Below are 18,357 nucleotides of genomic sequence, written 5' to 3'. Positions count from 1 at the left end.
ATATTAGAAATGAGAATCTCAGATCCTACTCTAAACCTCCAGAATCAGAATTTTCATGATTAACAAGAGTCCCGGGGGATGCATAGTCTTGGGAAAAATTGAGACATTTCACTGTGTCTCACACCCGGAGCAGAAAGGGCATCTTTCTTTGTGGGAATCCCCTATTGCTGTGTGACTGTAGTGTGCCCTCTCTCCTCAGCATACCAGGCAGCTTTATCCCTGGGCCAGGACCCATCCAATGACTGCAACGACAACCAGCGGGAAGTTCGCATCGTGGCACAGCGGCGGGGGCAGAATGAGCCCGTGCTGGGGGTAGATTACCGGCAGCGCAAGATCACCATCCAGAACCGTGAGTGTAGGGGAGGCAGCAGGGGAACTGGGGGTAGGGGGGAGGTGCAGACACCACGCCTGGCAGGCTGAGTCAGCATGGGATTTCCCATTTCTTTCTGCTGCCTGTTGGTTTACTTGGTTACTGTCATTGAGGAAAGGGCCAGCTTCATAGAATGTGCTGCACCAGCTGAAGTTACTTCCCTGGACCAGAGGTTGATCTGTTGCTATCTATAGCTTTGGCTAAAGGTCTAGGGGTGAGTGGTTTCCTTTGCTTTCCTGAGATTCAGGGCTAAGGTGTGGATCAGGTTTCTTTGAGTCCTTCTGCAAATTGCTCTCAGGGCCTACTGAAACCCCAGATCCCTGAGTTTCCCTCCAGCTATTCCCATTGTTCATATGGAAAAAATAGGGTCTTCTGAGCAGATGACCACCTTGAGACTACTGTCCTCCACTGATAGAGGAAAGAACACTGGGCTTGGACTAAAAAGCCCCAAGTGAGAGTCCTAGTGCTTCCTCTCACTAGCTCAGTGACCAGTGATCAGTTATTTTCTTTGGCTTCTGTTTCCACATCTGAACTATGAGCATCATGGTATCCTCCTCCCTACTACAAAGTGAATATGTAGCACAATATGTGAGAGCTATGTCTAAAGCCTGTCTATTCTTTGTGCCCATTGCAGTGAATAGTGGTGAGAGCCCTGACTCTGGAGTCAGGTGCGGTTGTGCATTCCAATTCTGCATTTTCAGGGTATATGAACTTGGGCAAACCTCTACAATTTTTTCAGCCTCCATTTCTATAAAATGGGACTTGCCATAGTACCTAGCTCATGGAGATTTCTGGGGACAAAGGTGATACGTATAAAGCATTTAGCAAACAGAAAGTAGACAGTGAGCATTAGTTATCACTCAGTATACTTTTGGATAAATGGCTTAGCTCCCCATATTTCTATCGTGTAACCCACAGTTGCTGCCATAGATTGTCAACACAGAATTCAGAGCCTATTTCAATGGGCTTTATGTGCTGTGTTAAATAAATATTTGTTAGTAAAAAGGAGAAAAGGGGAAGAAGACCCACTCATGGTGCCCATAGCTACAATATCAAGGAATCAGTGAATATTCTGACTGTTTACAATATCAAGGAATCAGTGAATATTCTGACTGTTTAAAGATAGCTCATTTAAAGGGAACCCGTGTAGTAAGTGCTTTCAACTTTGTCTATAATACCTGTCTGATTTTTTTTTTTCTTTTTACATTTGGACTCTGGTTTCCTCAAGCCAGCCCTCAGCCTAAGGGTACATCTGTCCTTCTTTTCTAGTCTCCAGGGGCATCTTCAAAGATCAAAGGTGGTTCTACCTTTTCCAAAGCCAGCAGAATTTATTCTTATCTGACTTCACAGTTTCAAGCCTCTTTAATTAGCAAAATTACCTGTACGGTTTCTGAAGGATGGAAGTCCACCTACATGCTAGCCCCTGCCCTTATTATTATTTTTGTTTTCTAAAAACATGAAGGTATATACTTTCCACTGTTTCCACTCCCAGCCACCTTTGGCTCAAACCCTACTTCTTTCTTACTCCCACAGAAAAACATAAGTATTTCCCTCTGTTTTTATTTCTGTCTCCAGGCTTGTTGGGACTTCCTGGAGCCCTTGTTTCTGACACTTGTATGCCTATGTTTGCATCATTTGAGATGACCCTGACAAATCAGTTCTTAGATCCTTTAAAATATCTGAATACCCTTCTTGCTCTGACACTCCTAAAATACTCTTTATTTCTCCAATAAAAATTAGACCAGACTTACAATATACATCATGCTCTGAGGGGGGAATTTTTTAAAAGCACTTTCACCATTTTTCCAAGTCTGGGGTAAGCTTATTTCTGGGAAAGGTAGCAGGTTTGGAAAATAGTGGGTAGGAAAAAATTATAGGGATTGACGTAGAAAGAGAAGGAAACAGAAGTCAAAGTTAGGTCCAGTGGTGCGTGACCTTGCATTTTTGTTTCATTTCCTCAATAAATATTTCTTGACAAACAGATAATAAAGAATTAGAGATATTACCACCAACTTAGCAGAAATAAGTCTGTAACGCTAAGGTTTCCTGGTGCTTACTGTGGGTCGGAGAGCTGGAACTGCTGCTGCACTTTACATGGAGGCTGCCTTTGACTGGATTTTAAACCCTTTCAGAACAGAAAAGGGTCTTGTTTCTCTTTATATCTCCTCATTGCCTAACATAGTGCTGGACCCACGAAAGGGCTTTAGTGAATGTTTGCTGACTTTACTAAACTTGAACATAAATATTAACCTTTTGTTTTAAGTTACTTGTAGATGCTGGATATTAGACATTTGTCAGATGGATAAATTACAAAATGTTTCTCCCATCTGGTAGATTGTTTTTCCACCCTGATGATCTTATAAGTGGAAGCTGGATGATGAGGACGCATGGACACATGAGGGGAACAACACACACTGGGGCCTGTTGGAGGGTGCGTTGGGGATAGGAGGGAGAGCATCAGGAAGAACAGCTCTAAATACCTACGTGATGAGATGATCTGTGCAGCAAACCACTATGGCACACATTTACCTATGTAACAAACTGGCACGTATACCTCTGACCTTAAAATTTAAAAAGAAAATGAATGAAAAGCAATTATATGTAAACGATTCATCTATCCTAATGGAGGTACACAACATTGAGGGCCCACAAGAACTGAAACTTTCCTTGAGTTACATTTACTCTTAAAATATTGGCATTTTATCTTTATTCAAGTTTATCTCATACCTGTCCTTTAGGATCAAGCGATATCTGCTCATTTTAGGCTGATGAGGGACCCAGAATGTGGAGTTTTTTCACCCAATTTAGAGAAGACAGGAAAGCTTGGTGGTTAACAGTATCAATTTTGAGGCAGAGAGATGTGAGCCTGAACCTACCTCTGATGAGCATTGTCTGTATGTTATTAGGCCACTGCCTTTGAGTCTTGATTTTACTCATCTGCAATGCAGCTAAATGATCAAACCCACTGTACCAGTCAGAATTAGGTTTGATTATGAGTAAGTAAAAGCCCCATATACTAGTGACTTAAACAATATTTTGATTTTAACTTTTTTTTGAGATGGGATCTCACTGTGTTGCCCAGGCTGGAGTGCATTAGCACATTCATAGCTCACTGCAGCCTTGACTTTAGTGGCTAGGCTCAAGACACTGGGTGATCCTCCCACCTCAGTCTCCAGAGAAGCTGAGACTATCAGCACATGGCCACCATGCCTGGCTAATTTTAAAAAAAATTTTTTGTAGAGACAAGGTCTTGCCATGCTGCCCAGGTCTTGAGGCTGTCACAGGTTAGAAACCAGTGCCCTCTCCTCTGACACTGGCACTTTCTTCCTCCTTACTGTGTAGGAGCAGATCTTGTGATTAATGAAGTGATGTGGTGGGACCATGGAGTGTATTACTGTACCATTGAGGCTCCAGGGGACACATCAGGAGACCCTGATAAGGAGGTGAAGCTCATCGTCCTGCGTAAGTGCCACTGGAGCTGTCTATTTAGTTAACCTCACTGCTGTAACACTTTTACTTAAGGAAAAAACAAAACAAAACAGAAATAAGCAAGCCTAAGTTCTTGTCATTGGATTATCAACCTCTGATGCTCCCTTATCAAAGCTAAACTTTTAATTTTTTGCCAGTATATTGCTCAACTTTAACCTGTAGTTCAAGAACTATATTTATGAGACCTCTGGAATATCAGAACTGGAAGTATTCCCCCTGAATATTTAGTTCAACCCCTGCTTGGTGTCTCCCCTGCAGACTGGCTGACAGTAATCTTCATCATCCTGGGAGCCCTCCTCCTCCTGCTGCTGATCGGAGTGTGCTGGTGCCAGTGCTGTCCTCAGTATTGCTGCTGCTACATCCGCTGCCCCTGCTGTCCCGCCCGCTGCTGCTGTCCTGAGGAAGGTGAGAGGGGACAGACAAGCAGTGCATGGAGTGGACTAGGGCCCAGGACCCCAAGCAGATCAGCTTCAAGTGCCCAGGTCAAAGTTGCTTCCAGGTTCTCCTCCATTGCCTTCTCCCATCACAGGGCCAGAGGACATTAGCCTCAGCCCAGAAAGTTGTGCTTGGGGATGCCGAAGAGCCACATGGAAGGTGGCTGAAAGGAGAACATTTGCCTGTTCACTTCGCAGGCTGCCTACAGCCTCTCTCTCAAATAGCTCTGCCTACTAATGGCATTTCTTCAGCAGTCCTGATGTATCTGTGCTTCGATCTTCGTTTCTAGCACTGACCTCATTTGGACATAAGGTGGGCTGGAGGGAGTGGTTTAAAGGAAGCAATAAGAGAGAAGGCCACTCACATATACACCATGGAATATTATGCAGCCATCAAAAACGATGAGTTCGTGTCCTTTGTAGGGACATGGGTGAACCTGGAAACCATCATTCTCAGCAAACTGACACAAGAGCAGAAAATCAAACACCGCACGTTCTCACTCATAGGCAGGTGTTGAACAATGAGAACACATGGACACAGGGAGGGGAGTACTACACACTGGGGTCTGTTGGGGGGAAATAGGGGAGGGACAGCAGAGAGTGGGAAGTTGGGGAGCGATAGCATGGGGAGAAATGCCAGGTATAGGTAAAGGGGAGGAAGGCAGCAAATCACACTGCCATGTGTGTACCTATGCAACAGTCTTGCATGTTCTTCACATGTATGCCAAAACCTAAAATGCAATTTAAAAAGAGAGAGAGAGAGAGAGAAGGCCACTTGTAAAGGAAAACAACACTATTTTTTCCTATTCTTACATGCCACTCAATACTTCTGACACCAATTGTGTGTGTTTTCCCAACACAAAAAAGAATTATTTAGCAGACACCAACTGAATGTCCTATAATTTAACTCAATTCTGATGCTATTTACCTGAAATAGCACCAGATCCCACAGGTTGAAGGCTCAGTCCCCTACAGGACTGCTCCCTACTTCATATGCCAATTGCAATTGCAACTAGTAGGTTGCCACCTGTGCTTCTGAGCAACTGGCTATAGATCGCAAGTTACCACGATTGTCTCCTCCAGTTCAATTAATTTGCTACAGCAGCTCACAGAATTCAAGGAAAAAGTTTTCTTATGTTTACCCACTTATTACAAAGGATATTTAAAGGAATACAAGTGAACAGCCAGATGAGCTGTATAGAGCGAGGTATGTGGTCGGGGCAGCGGGGGGGGTGGCTTCCATGTCCTCTCCAGGTGTGCCACCCTCCCAGTACCTCTGTCTTCAGCAACCAGGAAGCTCCTTGAACCCAGTTCTTTTGAGTTTTTATGGAGGCTTCATTACATAGGCATGATTAATTGAGTCATTGGCTATCGGTAATCAAGTCAACCTTCAGCCACTCTGCCCTCCCTAGAGGTCAGGAGGTGGGGATGATTTCTGGTTTTGTTTTTTTTCCTCCTTAATTTATGGCTGCCACCTCCAGGTTTTCTGACTCAATTGGTCCGGGGTAGGACCTGAGATTTTTTTATTTCTCTAGCAATCAAAATGAGTGACTGAGGCATAAGACTCAGATCACTGAGGTTTAGCTTAAGGGCATACCCAGGGAAAAAACACAGGTCACAGATGCATCTGTGGCTGTTTTTTTTCAAAGAGGTTCCCAGGAGGTTCAGTATTTATACATTTTCCTTAAGAAGTCAGGGGCAGCAATGAAACAAATGGTTATATACTTGTGAAACTTCGGCACCCAGCAAATCTATATTTTACAAAAGATAAGGTGAACATTAGAAAAGGGGAAAAGAAGAATTAGACCTCATCTTGTCTTTGTTCTGTACCTGGGAATGTAATCTAATAATTGATATTATCACATGGAGTCTTTTGAAAGGGCTGGTCAGTGGGGGAGGGGTATAATAAGGCGTGTCTGACCTCCCATCTCATCATGGCCATGAACTTAGCTTGCAAGGTTTCTCTGGGGTCCCCTTGGCCAAGAGAGGGTCTGTTAGTCATTTGAGAGCTTAGAACTTTATTTTGATTTCTTATCTCAAAAGTTCTCAGGTGATATGATGCTGCTGGTAGGGGGGCCACACTTTGAGAACCCATGAATTAGGGCAAGGGAAGAGGGAGCAGATGATCTTGCTTTCAATGTGATCTTCCCCTGGACTAACATCCTATCCTTTAAAACAGAACTGTAACTAAATTATGTCCTAAAAAATGTTGACTACAGAATACATGGTAAAGGTACGAGAATACAAAATTATTCTATAAAGATATATTTTTAGTCAAATACATGGAATAGCACCAACTGCTTTAAATGGAAGGTTTTTAATTATTTTTGGCTTTTGTTTTCAATAACATTTCCTTTTCCTGATGATCTAAATAAAGTACTATCTCGTAGAAATTTGAGAAATTCAGCAAACTGTAATGACTCATCTGAGTACCCAGAGATAACCACTCTTATCAGTTTGATCCATTTGAAAGGAAATTTTTTAAGGGAAAACTAATGAATGACCTGTTAAGATAGAAACAAAACCTGGTCTACAGTGTGTTTGAGTCTGGTTTCAGGCCTGTGCTCTGAGGTTGCTGTCTTACAGGAAAAGAGAACTAACTTTTATTGGATGTCTGATGTGTAGGCCCCTTGCATACATTTCCTCACTGAATCCTCACAGCCACCCTGGAGGGCAGATGTCATCCCTGTTTAACGACAGCGGACCGAAGGTCAGAAAAGCCCCACAATTAGGAAGCAGCAGTGGCTGTGCGGTGATGAATCCATGTTCATCTGTCTTGTGAGAGTCTACATTCCTACAACAGAGACTGTCATAGCCTCTGTAGGTGGATCACTATGGGACTGGCTAAGACACCACAGGAGGGTAAAAGTAGCGGAGGATGCAACATTGCACTGTGGGGCCCCCTACCTTTCAGGGATCTTAGGGAGGGAGGCCATGGAGAAGTCACTGTCCCTGGAGTCATAATATGCAGGATGAGATAAGAAAAACCCACCCAAGATGCTTGCTTAAACTCCCTAGGTCCATGGGGCACTAAAAGCAGGCAAGACTGGGGACAGAACTAACACAAATGTCAAGTGCATCCCTTATTAGTAAGATAATAAATGGAGGTTCTGGGGGAGGGTTGTTTCTCCTGAGTAATTATGTTCATTTTTTTTTAAATAGTAAAATCAAGAAACGTAGACCACAAAGATCCCTGAACTTAAGCCGATGAGGTCACTTTCAAAGTGAGTCACTAGGTCAGACTGTCCTGAGAAGTCTGTTGACAAGAAGAATTAACATGGAAAGGCATGAGTTATTAAATAAAGCTCTTTGGTTGAGGGAGTAAGGGGTTATTGTTGGTGCCTGTAGAATAAGGTAATCCTAAGCATATTTATAAGCAAAGAACCAAGGTTAATAGCAAGTGAGTAAAGCGAAGCATTAAGAAGTGAGGTGGGCCAGGTGCGGTGACTTACACCTGTAATCCCAGCACTTTGGGACATTCAGGCATGTGGAGGAGTTCAAGACCAGCCTGACCAATGAGGTGAAACCCCCATCTCTACTAAAAATACAAAAATTAGCCAGGCATGGTGGCAGGCGCCTGTAGTCCCAGCCACTTGGGAGGCTGAGACATGAGAATTGCTTGAACCCTGGAGGAAGAGGTTGCAGTGAGCCAAGATCATGCCACTGCACTCCAGCCTGGGCAATGGAGCAAGACTCTGTCTCAAAAAAACAAAAAGAAGGGAGGTGGTCACTGATGAGTGATGAAGCTGGTAGGAGTGGCCTCAGGCCTACAGGGAAAGAACTGGCCTTTGAAAGGGAGCAGAAAGGAAAGGGAAGCAGCCTGGCCTCTGAAGGCAGAAAGGAAGTCATTACAATGTGGAAGATGATTAAGACCTAAAGGAGGAAGCTGAGGGAGCTCACATCTTCCTGACTTGATTTCAGCAAATCAAAATTTTAGATGCAAAAGGAAGCTTCAAGAAACATGCCAGTGATTCTTGAATTTCTTTGATCACATCTCACCTCCCCAACCTGCTCCCCTTTCTAGTGAGAGTTTAAAAAGGATTAGAGAGGAGAAAAAGAAAAATAAGACCAAATTTTAGATAGTTCACCTAATAGTGGTAAACAGCTTTTTAAATTTTTTCCATGAGAACTGGAGAAACAGCTTTCATCCCTAGAGCAGTTACTGGCCCTCCTTACTGGAAAACCTCCAGGAATGCCCTGCAGTAGGCCACAAGCCACACTGAGAATCTCTGATCTCTTCTTCCCCATTCTCTTCCCCCTCACAGCTGAGGGAGCGAGGTCGAGAGAGATTTTTCCACAATTGCTTTGTTATGGCATATTAGCAGTGGGCCCTGGACTAAACCTAGGTTTCTTGGCTCCATGTTCAGGGCTGGTTCCTCTTCGTCAACAGAGATGATGTTATCAGCAGAAAGTTCACAGCCAGGGGAAGACCTAAGAGGTGGGGAATGTTTAACCTACTGCTGTAGAGGAGGCAATGCATGTTTGAGAGATCAACAAGGAAAGCCCTATTGGGAGGAGGGCTATTTGAGGTCAGTTGCCTAATTGGGACCAAGAAGCATCTGCTGGTAGTTTCCTAAAGCTAAAATGACAAGAGTTCAAAGGGGCATGGCATTCTAGGAAGCAGCTGAGGATGTCCCAGAAATGACTTGTCAGTCAAGTCAGGAAGGACTGGTAGTTTTGGAGAAAGCAAATAGACTGAGTGACCATAGGTTAAAAGAAGGGCAAGAATGGGCTCTGTAAGAGTAGAGAGGGGACCGTAAGGAATGGTGACCAAAGTGTTATTGAGAATCCTCAGCAGTCAATTCCAAGTTGACTGCTACATTATTAAAACAGGGAGCTTGTTGAAAATACAAATTTTCATGCCTTGCATTAGACCAACGGAAGGAGAGTCCCTGGGAGTGAGACTCAGAAAGCTGTATTTTAACAAGCTCATTTAGAGTGACTAAGGCAGATTTTACTCCACGGAGGCTAAGAGATAACTTATTGGAAGTCTTTTGCAGCTTTGTTGCCTTGTCCAGGTTTCTTTTACTGCCTGTCTGATTCCCTGTTAGGTGAGCAACAGATATCCCCGATAGTCTAGACATTCCATGCGGCTGTTTTCAGGGATGTGGGTGAAGGCAGGCAAGAGAAGAGCTCAAAGGCTGTGTCTTCCATCCCTGTTTCATTAGTGTTATGCAACAATGAACGGTGAGACCCTGGAAAAAAGATTGTGGCAGCTAAGGGAGCAGGTGAGTTAATCTCTGGACTGGGTGAAAACAACTCAGGGAAATGTCAGAAACACTCATGGAGGATCTGGAAGGGTTGTTAGGGAGTTAATTGTGGAGAGAGTCCCATTAATGAAAAAAATCATTTGAGAAGCAAAGAGGAAGCACAACTCTGCCTTTCTCCTTGATTGAAGGAAGCAGGAGTGGCTAAATGGGAACAGAACCATCTGGAAGAAGCGAGAATTACATTAAAGGAGAACAGTGAGTAGGGTTGTTCTCCTTGGAATCAGATGTCCCCAGGTCGTGGAAGGAGAGACTAGTCTGGAGAGGACTTTGAAAGGTCTGGAGCTGAGTTAGAGAGAGATAAATAAGAGGTGCTTGCAAGGAAGGTTTTTTGCTTCATCACAGCAAATAAAGGAGTCTGAGGACTTGGTTGTGTGGCACATCCTTAAAGAGCAGAGGGTTTGAGTGTCTTACAGGTTCACACCCTGGCTCTGTCAGTCGCTAGCTGTGGAACTTTATGCTGGGAAGGTAATCTCTCTGAGCCCAACTTCCTCATCGGATTCCCACATGAAGAGATTTTTCAGAGAGCTAGTTAGCTTATGCGAAGTAAATTATATGTATAAGGCTGGGCATTCTAGTGTGTGTGTTGGTGGTGGCCAGTAGAGGGAGCTAGGGAGAGGCATCTCTGCAGAGGGAGGGGGCTGCTCTGAGCCTGCGGGACCTGTCTTCAAGGAGGCTGGAGGCTATCAGTTGGCATGAAGGCGTGGCTGCTAGGGAAGTTGCTGCAAGTTTGCATCGGATTTCCTCCAGGCAAGGCTGTGACTAACCCTGAGGGCTGGAGCTCCCAACACTTCTGAGGACTCTTGTTACAACCACTTCCTGTTGTGCTGGAAGTTTTATACTGGAATCACTGGGCAGCCCACTGGATGGCCGCTTTGCTGCTGGCCTTGGCAAATCCTACGCACTATGTGGCTGCATTCAGGATGCCAGCTTTCTGCCCCTTCTACTGGGCCTGGGCCCTGCTGTTTTAGGGGTAGCCACAGGGCCCAGGGAAGCAAGGAGGAACTGAGAATGCCCAGCTGGGGCCTATCCTCATTCATAGCCTGAGGCTGGCACTTCCTGCACTTAACGTACAGCTACGTGTCCAACATGCATGGATAGGCAGAGCCCTTAGGAAACATGAGGCACTCAGCCACAACTACCCCAAAACAGAAAAGCATGAACAAAAACAACAAAATGCTTTTGTTTTTAATTTGTATTCACTGTGGATTGAATGCCTCAGACCAGCTCCACCTAGGGGGTTGGAGGGACGTGCCTATGGATCCCTTTTACCACTTTTTTACATGATTTTCTTGCCATAAAAGGAGATGATATTTCTCTTTCCCCTTCCCTGCCTCTACCCCACCCCTTAGAAATTCCCCCTGCTTAGGGACAATCTCAATACTTAATAAGGCGGGGAGAAGAGTAGAAAGGACCCACTGGAATTTACTTGAGCTTTTTGTATGCCCTTGCCTTCTTCCCACAGATTCTATCCCACCAGGGTTGGCATGCCAGCAAGAAACACTCTTCCATGCAATTGCCAAGTAATTCTGCCCATTATCTTCGGCATCATGTCTTAGCCTTTTTCTTTCATTCTGAACAGACACCACCAGCCCCTGACTCACAGCCTCCTCTAAGCCCTTTGCATCTACATCTTCTGTTTCTGACCTTTGACTTTTAGTTTTGTTGGCCTATGGCCCAATAATTCATTGTATGCTAGTATCCATGCATCTACCTATGCATTTTGCGTGACCTTAGGAGTGGGCAGGGTGATGAAATGATTTTGAGGCTAGGAAGTCAAGTTTTAAGAATATGCTCTCCTCGGGTACAGAAGTTGCAGTCTTGAAGAGAATTTAACTCCAGGTCTTCGCCAGGGTGGGGGGGGGGCATTTAATTTACTACCTCCTTTGCCTTACTCCCATGCAAGATAGGTGAAAATGGACAAGATAGGTGAGGAGAGAAGCTGGCTTCTTGCAAGGCCCCTAGGAGGAGAGAAGTGAAGTAGGAGATGTGGAGCTTGCCCTGGCTGAGGGTCTGCATTTCTCCTTCTTCCCCTGCAGTCCTGGCCCGCCACCGCTACGTGAAGCAGGCCCAGGCCCTAGGTCCTCAGATGATGGAAAAACCCCTGTACTGGGGGGCGGACAGGAGCTCCCAGGTTTCATCTTATCCAATGCACCCGCTGCTGCAGCGAGGTAAACTTCTCCAGAGATTTGGGGTAGGGGAGGGCAGAGGGCAAGGGCAGAAGCATGGGCTACATCAAGGCCTCTGTGACCAATATGGCAGGCATCTTCTTGATGGAGGATGGGAGGGAGTCACGCTAAACAATGTCACATTTTGATGTCCTGATTTATTCTATATGTCCTATCCTTGTTTCCATTCAGATTTGTCCGTGCAGTCCAGCCTCCCTCAGATGCCAATGACCCAGACCACCAATCACCCTCCCATCACCAATGGTGTCCTGGAGTATTTGGAGAATGAACTGCGGAACCTCAACCTGGCCCAGCCTCTGCCCCCTGACCTCAAAGCCAGATTTGGCCATCCCTGCAGCATGCTGTCCTCCCTGGGCTCCGAGGTCGTGGAACGCAGAATCATCCACCTGCCCCCATTGATCAGAGACCTGTCATCTTCAAGGAGGACCAGTGACTCCCTGCACCAGCAGTGGCTCACCCCAATTCCCACCAGGCCCTGGGATCTGAGGGAGGGGAGAAGGCAGCATCATTTCCACCAGGAGCTCCGGAATCAGGGGCCAAAATCTTGGGCATTGGAAAGAAGGGAGCTGGACCCGTCATGGAGTGGAAGGCGCCATAGCTCTAGACTGAATGAGTCACCCATACACTGGTCAGACAGGGACAGCCTAAGTGATGTCCCCTCGTCCAGCGAGGCACACTGGCAGCCAAGCCACCCTTCGTTCAGGAGCCGCTGTCAGGAGAGGCCCCGCAGGCTCAGCCCCCGGGAGAGCACTCAGAGGCACGGGAGACATCACAGGCACCGCAGCTATTCCCCTCCCTTGCCCTCCGGCCTCAGTTCCTGGAGCTCTGAAGAGGAGAAGGAGAGGCAACCCCAGGGCTGGGGGGCCCACCGCCGCCACTCACACTCCCCACACTGGCAGGAGGAGAAGCCGCCTAGCTACCGCTCACTGGATGTCACTCCAGGCAAGAATGACAGGAAAAAAGGGAGTGTGGAGAGGCGCTCGGTGAGCCTGGGGCATCCTGCTGAGGGTCGGGCATGGGCAGAGAGGCGCCTCCAGCCAGGCGTGGCCACAGCCAACACAGGCTGCCTCTCATGCTGCCTCAGAGGTAGCCTCCTCCCTGTTTTGCCCAAATTACACTGTGGGCTGGGTGGGTTACCTCTTGTTAGAGCTAAAGAAATCAAGTGAGTGCGGAGTGCAGGGGAGAGTTCGCTGCCTGTGAAGGGCCTTCTCATCTTCAGCTTCGGTTGTCATCACAGTCCTGTAGGGCAGGCCAAGCAGGGTCACAGGAGGAAATGAGGCTCAGCATGATTAAGCACCTTGCGAGCCATGAGCTAGGACTTGAACGCAGGCGTTTGTGGCTAAAGCCTCACCTCCTTTCACAGCTGTTTTGCTTTCTTTACTTAGCATCCCATTTCCATACCCCAAATTAGAACACTAGGCCTAACAGAAGACACTTGTCAAGTCAGCATGCAAGGCCCTGGTATATGTGAGGTTGGGACCCTCTGAGACATCCCCTGGAAAGGACCATTAAACTGATTTTTAAAACCTGATATTCCTTATATGGGCCAAAACATTAGGATTCTGTGAATAGGCAAGATGCCAAAGGGTGCCAGACATAGTTAAAAGGGGAACACAGAAGGATGTAGGCCTTTGGGGCCTCTGAATGCAGATCTTTTGCATTTTTTTAAAGAAGTGAGTTTAAAAATTATTTTATAATTAATACATCCAAATGGCAGCATTCCTTAATGTTACCACTTTGCAAAGATTTGCTGCCATTGCTCAAAAACGTCAATAAACTACCTCAGAGCAACCTACAGGCTACCCATGAAGATCTTTTCTCTCTTTCACCAAAATCCTTTTCTCTTTTGCCTCTGTTGAGATAGTCAAAGTTATATGCAGTAGCTCTGAAAGAAGTTCCCGAAGCACAGAGATATTATCAAAGAAGAACTGTAGTCTCTCACAGGCTGTGAAGGTTACAGCCCTCATTTGGAAGTACATGTTCTGCTGTGAGTTTTTTAAAAAAATCAATCACATACATGGTATGTACAAAAGAGCAGGCCTCTTAGGAGAGCCACAGGGCTGCTCTTTCTAGAGAAGAACCTTGGTGAGAGAGTGATTTGTGAGGAAGGTAGCAAAGACCAGCAGGCATTTCTGTAATAATCAATGGCAATTATGCCATCTTCTCACAGATGTCCCTTGAGTAACGAGGATCAACAATAGTGAAAATAGCTACCCCTTACTAAGTGGTACTGATCTTATACAGCATCTTACTTAATCCTCACAGCAACCCTGTGTGTTTTGAACTATTATCCTAGATGATACAACTGTTTCTTCCATGTTACCAGTAAGAAAATTACATCCTGAAAGAAAACACAGTCAAAGCTGGGAAAATCACAGTTCCTTTACTCATATAGTGACTAAACCAGGTCTCTTCATTATAATAACAACTAAAATTAAGGTCCAGGTTTGGGCCCCAAATCTACATGCTATTTTCTTCTAAGTTAAATTATTTTCTTTAAGCTAAATTATGTGGCTTCTTGTAAGTAAGAGAAGGGTGAGGAACTCCAGTTGCATTCCAGACACTGGATAAGGCCTTTCCAAGCTTTATTTCACATAATCCTCACAACTGTGGGAGGGTCAGAGAGGTTGAGTAGCATGCCAAAAGCCACACAGCCCAAAGCTCAAGTTTGAATCATGCTTTGATTCTGAAGCTTGTGCCCTTTCAATAACTCATGCTGCCTCCTTAGAGAGAAGTATAGTCAAGTGCACTGGCATGTACCTATAGTCTCAGCTACTCAGGAGGATAGGAGGATCACTTGAGCCCAGGTTCTGGGCTCAGTGAGCCATGATTGCACCACTGCACTCCTGCCTGAGCAACAGAATGTGACCCTGACTCAGAAAATGAAAAAAAAAGGAGAGAAAGAGAGATTATCATTCAGAGTCAATGATATCTTCTGGTGACTTTATTTCTTCCTCATTTTCTGAAAATATCACAGCTTCCTTTAACACCCACCTCAACCACGCCAAATTTTCAATTGTAAAGTTACTCCCAAGAAACAAGGATTTTGCACAAGAAATTGTAAAAGCCTCCATTGTTTGGAGTCTCTTTGAGCTTATCCCCCAAGGAATTATCACTTTACTTACCACATTCAACTTTCCATTCATATTCTGACAGTGAGAAGAGGCCCAGGACCAAAGCTTGACTTGGCAGGTTTCTCAGTTTGAAGGGCACGGTGTTTAGTTTGTTTTGTTTGTAACTTGAATTTTGAATGCCTTTACTGAGGCAAAGTCTCCAGGGCCAAAGTCTTGCTCTTCCCTCCTCTCCTTGGGGCTGCCTGCTGCTTCTTACACAGACTGCCTTCCTAGCCTCTGGAGTCACTGGAGCTTGTAGTGAAACATCATAATACAATTGGGCCTCTAGATGGTGACCTTCCATCATGCAGCACTGGAAGTTCCTGTTTACTGCTTGAGTTGATAAGATATCTCACTATTTTCCTAAAGCAGGCTTTCAGAAGTTACAGCTTTACCATAACTTTTTATAAAATGCTTATTTAAAATCCTTTATTTGGTATTTAGACAAACATAAATGAAACAATTTTTTTGTTGTTCACATGGAATCTTCTCTCTCAAGAGTAATGTTTAACAAATAGATCCTGACAAACAAGGGCTTCCATGCAGATGATTTCATGGGAACCTGAAATAGGTAGGAACTATATGTTACACAGTACCCATGAGAAAATTAAGTTATATTGAGGATCTTCCACCCAACTTCAGAACCAAGATTCCAGCCAAGATCTTCTCAATTCACTCCACTGAAGCTATAACCTCAGAAATATAAGGAGCAAAAACTTCAAGCTTTTACCTTCAGTGATTACAGACTGAGTGGTCCCTGCTCCTGGACTCCTTCCAATCAATTATCTTTGTTTCTAAACTTGCCCTAAGGTATCTCAAGGCATTTCTTGCTTGTTCCAAACTTGGCCTGTATACACCTGTTCTAATGTAAGAGAAAAGCACGGCATTCCTTCTTCTCCAAGCTGAATTCAAACTTTCTATAGAGAATCCCAGCTTTTTTCTTGACTTTTTGGTTTAATTTTTTAAAGTTTTATGCCGGCATTCTTAGTCTTCTACTTTCAACAAAATGTCTACTCCTTGATCACGTCTAGGTTTTCTTTTAGCAAACCCTGGACAAGTTCTTTTTACCGCATTTCATTGTTTTCGTTTATGTCAGAGAACATTTGTCATGCAGTGTTTTGATTAGAAATCATGACCCCTAAAACTCACTTTCCTCATAAATCGAAAACTTTTTTTTATAGCAACATGAAAATATATATATGTGATCCCTTTTGGGCAGTATATTTTAGGACAGATACCTTGTCTTCCTGTTTCAAATAAGATGAGGATGGTTATATTCATGGACCACAACTGTAAATATTCAAGACCTAAATAAAATGATCCCCTACCGTAGTTACAGAAACATGAGAAATGTAAACCACAGTTTCTAACCCTCATCGAGGAAGTGGAAAAAGCCCAAAGACCAAGTGGAGTGGAATAACTTCTGAAAAAAAAGCCACTGAGTTTGGTTAGGAAGAAGTAATTAGTGATCTTTAAAAAATTACTTCAGAGAAATACTGAGGCTTAAAGCCAAACTTTTTAGAAAAGGGCTAGGAAGGAATGATTCAGGAGATTATAAAAAGGAAAAAGAGAATTGAGCAATGTCTTTATGGATGAATGGGAGAGAGACAGACTGAGGAATGAAACAAAGTATCCCTTTTTCAGTCTAAGGGAGACTTGAAGATATCAGAAAACAGAGCCAGAGGCAGAGTGAATTAGACTGGAAGAAATTTTCAGAAATTACAAGTATTTGAGGGAGTCTCCAGAGAGGAAAGCAAGAAAAACCTAAGCCTGGAGAGAGAGATTGGTTTCATGAAGAGTCAAGAAATATTTTTTAGGTTCGGATCTGCTGTCCTGACAGCCACTACTCACTTAGCATTTGTGAATCAAGCGTAACTTATGTGTTAAATGCAAAGACAGATTACACTGACTGGGTGTTTTTTTGTGTATGTTCTTCTATTCCCCAGGAGAAAGACAGCTCTCATAGTGGAAGGAGTGTGGTCATTTAGTCACCAAGCACAGTATAACTTCTGTGGCTACTTCTTGGCTCCTATGTGTCATCATCATCACCTAGATTTCCAGCTGACTTGGGACCTGCAAGTCTGAATCTAACAATTTTGGCTTAGATTCTGAGAATCAAAAAGAAGAATTTTAAATACAAGAGTTTGAACTTGGGTGTAGTGGCTCACACCTGTAATCCCAGTACTTTGAGAGGCTAAGGTGAGAGGATTGCTTGAGGCTAGGAGTTCAAGACCAACCTGGACAACATAGTGAGACCCCATCTCTGCAAAAAATAAAAAAAAAAAATTAGTTGGGTGCAGTGGCATGCACTTGTAGTCCCAGCTACTTGAGAGGCTGAGGCAGGAGGATCCCTTGAGCCCAGGAGTTCAAGGCTGCCATGAGCCAGGATCCCATGATCACATCTCTGTACTCCAAGCTGGGCCATAGAGCAAGTCCTCATCTCTTAAAAAAAAAACAAAAAAAAAACCCAAAGCCAAAAAACAAAAAAGTAAGAGTTTGAGGAATTACCAACTGTAGTTTTAGCCTTGGTTCTTGCTCTCTTGTGTATTTATATAGTCTCTGACTTGTAACGGACCCTAACTGGAATGTGATCTCTCAGGAACTCAGTAGCCTGAGTCTTTCAGTAGATTACACTGCCCAAAACAAAGGACATTCTCAAAGTGAGAACCTGGAAATCTTTGAGAAGAAAACAAACATGTTTCAGGAAGAGGAAATCTATGGAGTATTACAGAGAAATTCCCATCAGAATGTGTCTTCCTCTATGGCATGTCTTGAGGGTCCTTTCTTGTTAGGAGTTTATCCTGCCATCTCCATGCCCCGTCCTGAGGTTCTAGTCAGAGATGACACAGGAAATACCCCAGCCATGTGCCACTCATGGACTCTTTATTATAACTGTAGAAAAATCACAGAGAAGCAGTTTTGCACCAGCCTTATTCCTGTGCCTTATTTTCCTCTTGTTCTTTTTTACCCATGTATCTAATTTATATTTTCATATATATTGTATAATCATTGAAGTCACTTTAAATCCTTCTTGGGAACAACATAGTATATAAATAAGAAAGAAAGAAAACATACCAAGCTGAGGATGCTGCTCCAAATAAATATCTGCTTTTCTAGTTTGGTGCATTTGATTGGATTAAGCCACATTCACCACTATAGCTCAGAGAAGAGCCCAGTCAACCTAGGGAGTTCTGGAGCTACCATTCTCCTGATACTACTCAGCCTTTCCGAGTTGAGGTTTCCCAAGCAGAAGCATCCAGGCAGGTCTTGCCAGTCAGCCCCAGGAAGAAAAAACTGTATTGTCCCTTTAATAGGCTCTACCACCTCCTCCCATTTTTCTCAGCCCCTTTGGAGGCTTCCGTGAATCCGTCTGTGCTTCATATAGAGATCCACCCTGAGCATATTGGAAGGAGATGTCCTGAGTGGAGAAGAGTGTGTGTGTATGATCCTCAGCAGTATCCTTATGTGCTCACTTTAGATCCTATTTATTGACAC

At 44.3% G+C, this 18,357-nt stretch overlaps 1 protein-coding gene across 1 annotated transcript in view; it reads left to right on the top strand.

The window, feature by feature from the left end:
• The window catches only part of ILDR1 (immunoglobulin like domain containing receptor 1), a 32,576-nt gene extending 15,544 nt beyond the window's left edge, over positions 1-17,032 (top strand). The window contains exons 3-8 of the mRNA XM_017508165.2: positions 200-349; positions 3,713-3,832; positions 4,118-4,264; positions 11,600-11,731; positions 11,921-12,732; positions 16,809-17,032. Of these exons, the coding sequence (XP_017363654.1) occupies positions 200-349; positions 3,713-3,832; positions 4,118-4,264; positions 11,600-11,731; positions 11,921-12,732; positions 16,809-16,850 (1,403 nt within the window). The 3' untranslated portion in view covers positions 16,851-17,032. The remainder of the gene's footprint in view (positions 1-199; positions 350-3,712; positions 3,833-4,117; positions 4,265-11,599; positions 11,732-11,920; positions 12,733-16,808) is intronic.
• The last annotated feature ends 1,325 nt before the right edge of the window (positions 17,033-18,357 follow it).

Source organism: Cebus imitator, unplaced genomic scaffold (genome assembly GCF_001604975.1).
Source record: "Cebus imitator isolate Cc_AM_T3 unplaced genomic scaffold, Cebus_imitator-1.0 Scaffold387, whole genome shotgun sequence".
Classification (NCBI taxonomy): Eukaryota; Metazoa; Chordata; class Mammalia; order Primates; family Cebidae; genus Cebus; species Cebus imitator.
The sequence above is the reverse complement of the archived record's forward strand: the minus strand, read 5'-3'. Positions and strand labels throughout refer to the sequence as shown.